Source organism: Suricata suricatta, chromosome 12 (assembly GCF_006229205.1).
Source record: "Suricata suricatta isolate VVHF042 chromosome 12, meerkat_22Aug2017_6uvM2_HiC, whole genome shotgun sequence".
Lineage (NCBI taxonomy): Eukaryota > Metazoa > Chordata > Mammalia > Carnivora > Herpestidae > Suricata > Suricata suricatta.
Genome location: NC_043711.1, coordinates 91,751,679 through 91,755,663, shown reverse-complemented (window position 1 = coordinate 91,755,663; position 3,985 = coordinate 91,751,679). Strand labels below are relative to the sequence as shown.

Below are 3,985 nucleotides of genomic sequence, written 5' to 3'. Positions count from 1 at the left end.
CCTGGCTGGGGCCGCCGGCCGCCCGGCCCCGCTTCCGAGGGCGCGGCCGGGCCCCGGCCCTCCGCCGCCCCCTCCAGGAGTGAGGAGAGGCCCGGGACTCCGGTCCTGCGCCGCGGGTAAAGGGTTCGAAGGGCAGCCGCAGGGTTCCTGACTCTCCCCAGGCCCCACCTGGGACTCCCTCAGATCTCTGCCATCTCGGACTCCACCCCATCTCTGCAATTGCTTAAGTCTTGGGTCCACCAACCCCGTCTCTCATCAAAGCTCCAAGGCCCACAAGCCACCAAGGCCCCTAGGCTCTGGCCCTGTAATCAACGGAAGGGAAACTAGGACAGTAACAGGCCCCTTCTCTTGGGAGAAAGGGGGTGAGGTTGCTTACACCCTGGAAGAACCTCAAATGTTCCCTTAGGATCCTGGGGACGCCGTTTTGGGTCCCTTCTATGTTTACAAGCTTCAAGAGAGCACTCCGGTCAGGCGGGTCCAGCAAAGCTTTTCCCCTCCGGCATCCACATTTCACCGGGGTAGGTCCCCCAAAGTGTAAGGAAACCATGCACCCTCACATACTCTGTCTCCATCCCAAGGCCGGCACAAGTGTGGCCTTTGTGCCGCTGGGGCCTCTCCCCAGTGCTTCAGGCAGCGATGGGCATGGAGCCAGACCTGCAGAGTGGCACCTGGGTGGTCCAGGTGGGCTCCCAGCAGGCCTCATTGGGTATGGGCAGCCTAAATATTTAACCCACGGCTTACACCCAGAATCCCCTCTCTTGCCTAATGCTTTTCCTCCCCGACCCCCATTCATTTCATTCAACCTCCCTGTTGGGCTCCACGACACCTCTCCCCTTAATGCTCATTCCTGCCCAGCTGCCCATGCACCCACCCCCAGGTCACACCCAGAGCATGTCACGGTCCTGAGGGAAGGCGTGCGCCAGTGCCTGCAGCAACAGTGCGAGCAGACGGTGCGGATCCTGCACGCCAAGGTGGCCCAAAAATCATATGGAAATGAGAAGCGGTAGGTGCCTTGGTGGCCCCTGGGAGGTCCTGCAGCTGCTTTCTGCTCTGGCTTGCTCTCCTGGTTCCGTGTCTTTTATTAATTCTAGTTTTTATTTTTGTTTTTTTTTTAAAGCAATATATAGTTTATTTTGAGAGAGAGAGAGCTCATTCATGCACAAGCAAGGGGGAAAGGGGCAGAGAGAGAGGGAGAAAGAATCTCAAGCAGGTTCTATGCTGACAGCCTGGGGGTTTGATCTTGGGAACCATGGTATCATGACCTGAGCTGAGATCAAGAGTCAGACCCTTGACCAACTGAGCCACCCAGGCACCCCAGTTCAGTGTCTTTTAGAACATGGGGAGGACTGTTGGTCCATGAGGAGCCTCCCACCGCCCCCACTGGCCTCCACTTTGGTCTGTAACAGAACCTCCCTGTGAATCTACAGTGTCATGCACTCATCCACCCATTCATTCCTTCTTTCATTCAACTACTACTTACTGCGTGCGTATCAGGCGCCAGACTCTCTGGGCAGTGCTGGGCCCTGGATATACGGCTGCAGAAGACAGATCCAGTCCCTGTGCTCATGGGATCTTCACTGTAGTGTGGAGACAACAAACTCCATACAAATCCGTGAACAAGAACTTGCAGACTGTGACGCAGCTATAAAAGCAGGGTGATAAGACAGCACAGAGACGGGGGTGGGGGGACACTTTACCTAGAAAGGTCAAGATGGTGGACAGACCTTTTAAGGAGGTGACATCCAAATTGAGACTTGAATGGGGAAAGGGAGCCAGACAGGAAAAAATCTGGGGGAAGTGTGTTCCAAATAGAAAGAAAAGAAAATGCAGACACCTTGAGGTTGTACTAACTTGGCCTTTTCTGGTTCAAAAGAAGTCAGAGGGGTGGAATTAGAAAAGGAGGGGGAACTTTGTAGGAAATAAAGTCCGAGAGGTACGCAGGGGCCACATCATGTAAGGATTTTGAATCTAAACCGCTAGAGAGGGTTAAGTCAAGTAACATGATTGGCCCCTGCTTTTAAAGAAAAGAAAGGAAGAGAAAAGAAAAGAAAAGAAAAGAGAAAAGAAAAGAAAAGAAAAGAAAAGAAAAGAAAAGAAAAGAAAAGAAAAGGCAGTGTGACCGCTGTGTTCTAAGCAGGTTGAAGAGGGGAGGCATGGAGGCAGAGAGAGCAGGTGACAAAATGATGCTGTGGTCTAGACACAGGTGATGGCCCTTGGGATTGAGGTGGAGGTGATAAGAAATTCGTGGATTCTGGATGTGTTTTGAATGTGGAGGGGATCTGATCTACTAATGGGTTGAGTGAAAGGAGTGAGAAAAGAAAGTTCAGATGCTAATGGGGTCAACAGTCACGGAGAAGCGGGGCGGGGGGGAGGGCACTGGGAAAGGTGGTGGAGCAGTCAAGGATTCTGCCCGATTTATGCTGCCTTTGAGATGACTAGAGACAGTCAAGTGGAGAATGGATGTGCGAGTCCAGCGTTTCCATGTCTCCGCAGGTTCTTCTGCCCCCCGCCCTGTGTCTACCTCGCAGGTCCCGGCTGGAGGGTGAAGCCAGCGCAAGGCCAAGGTGAGGGTGGACTTCTGGGCTGCCCGGCGCCTCCCTCTGCGGGCGACGGGGGTTGGCGGGAGTGGGGACGGACAGCACCGTGGGGCCTGGGAGCCTGGCGGGTCGCAGGCGCAGTCTCGTCGCGCCCTCTGGCGGCGAGAACTCAGCTCGAGTCCTTCCTGAGCCCGCTCGGGTCCCTGTCCAGCCCACCAGCCCGGGGAAACCGGACCCACGGTCTGCGGCTACATGGGACTGGACGGCGCGTCCGGCAGCGCCGCCGAGACGCAGAAGTTGAATTTCGAAGAGCAGCCAGACTCCAGGGTGAGAGCGCAAGCGACGGGGTCCGATTCTTGTTCCCGTCCTTGCTCCTCCCTTGGCGAAGAGGGATGATGACCCCCTGCCCACCCCACCCCGACCTGCAGAAGCCAAAAGATAGGTGAAGGGGGGGCGGGGTTCTGCCTCGAGGGTGAGCCAGAGAGCTGGGATCGTGCTGCTTCCCGTCGCGTCCGATGGGGGCGGACGTCAGAAAACTGGTGGCGGAGGGCTGGGGTGACCGACCCGTGCCCGGGCACCCCTTAGGAATTCGGTTGCGCCAAGACCCTGTACATCTCGGACGCAGACAAGAGGAAGCACTTCCGGCTCGTGCTGCGGCTAGTGCACCGCGGGGGCCGGGAGCTCGGCACCTTCCACAGCCGCCTCATCAAGGTCATCTCGAAGCCATCGCAGAAGAAGCAGTCGCTGAAGAACACCGACCGTGAGCCGGGCGGGGCGCGAGGGCTGGGCGGGCGGTCAGGTGCCACCAGGTCCGGAGCCGCCTTACTGGGGAGGGCAGAGACCTAGATTGGAAGGGTCGGGCCAGGGTGGGAGAGGTGGAGTCTGAGCCGAGGGAGGGGCCGGTCCGGCTTAGGTCTGGGAAGGAGAAACTAGAGAAGCAAGAGCAGAGGAAAGGGGCAGACAGACACCAAACCCTGGGGAAGGGGTCGGGAAAGGGGGACCCAGTGCAGACAAAAACAGCCAGCAGGTGCTGAACTAAAGACAAATTTATTTTTTTAAATAGTTTATTGTCAAATTGGTTTCCACACAACACCCAGTGCTCTTCCCCACAAGTGCCCTCCTCCACCACCACCACCTCTTTTCCTCCCTTCCCCTCCCCCTTCAACCCTCAGTTCATTTTCAGTATTCAATAGTCTCTCAAGTTTTGCATCCCTCTCTCTCCCCAACTCTCTTTCCCTCTTCCCCTCCCCCTGGTCCTCCATTAGGTTTCTCCTGTTCTCCTGTTAGACCTATGAGTGCAAACATATGGTTTCTGTCCTTCTCTGCCTGACTTATTTCGCTTAGCAATGACACCCTCGAGGTCCATCCACTTTCCTACAAATGGCCAGACTTCATTCTTTCTCATTGCCATGTAATACTCCATTGTATATATATACCACATCTTCTTG

The 3,985-nt window shown here is 55.8% G+C and overlaps 1 protein-coding gene across 1 annotated transcript; it reads left to right on the top strand.

Annotated features, from left to right (window-relative positions):
- The first annotated feature begins 636 nt into the window (after positions 1-636).
- LOC115274548 (recombining binding protein suppressor of hairless-like protein) lies at positions 637-3,383 on the top strand. The gene is made up of 5 exons (XM_029917958.1): positions 637-706; positions 856-1,003; positions 2,494-2,564; positions 2,749-2,864; positions 3,123-3,383. Exons 1-5 carry the CDS (start codon positions 637-639, stop codon positions 3,381-3,383), a joined length of 666 nt encoding a protein of 221 aa, XP_029773818.1.
- The last annotated feature ends 602 nt before the right edge of the window (positions 3,384-3,985 follow it).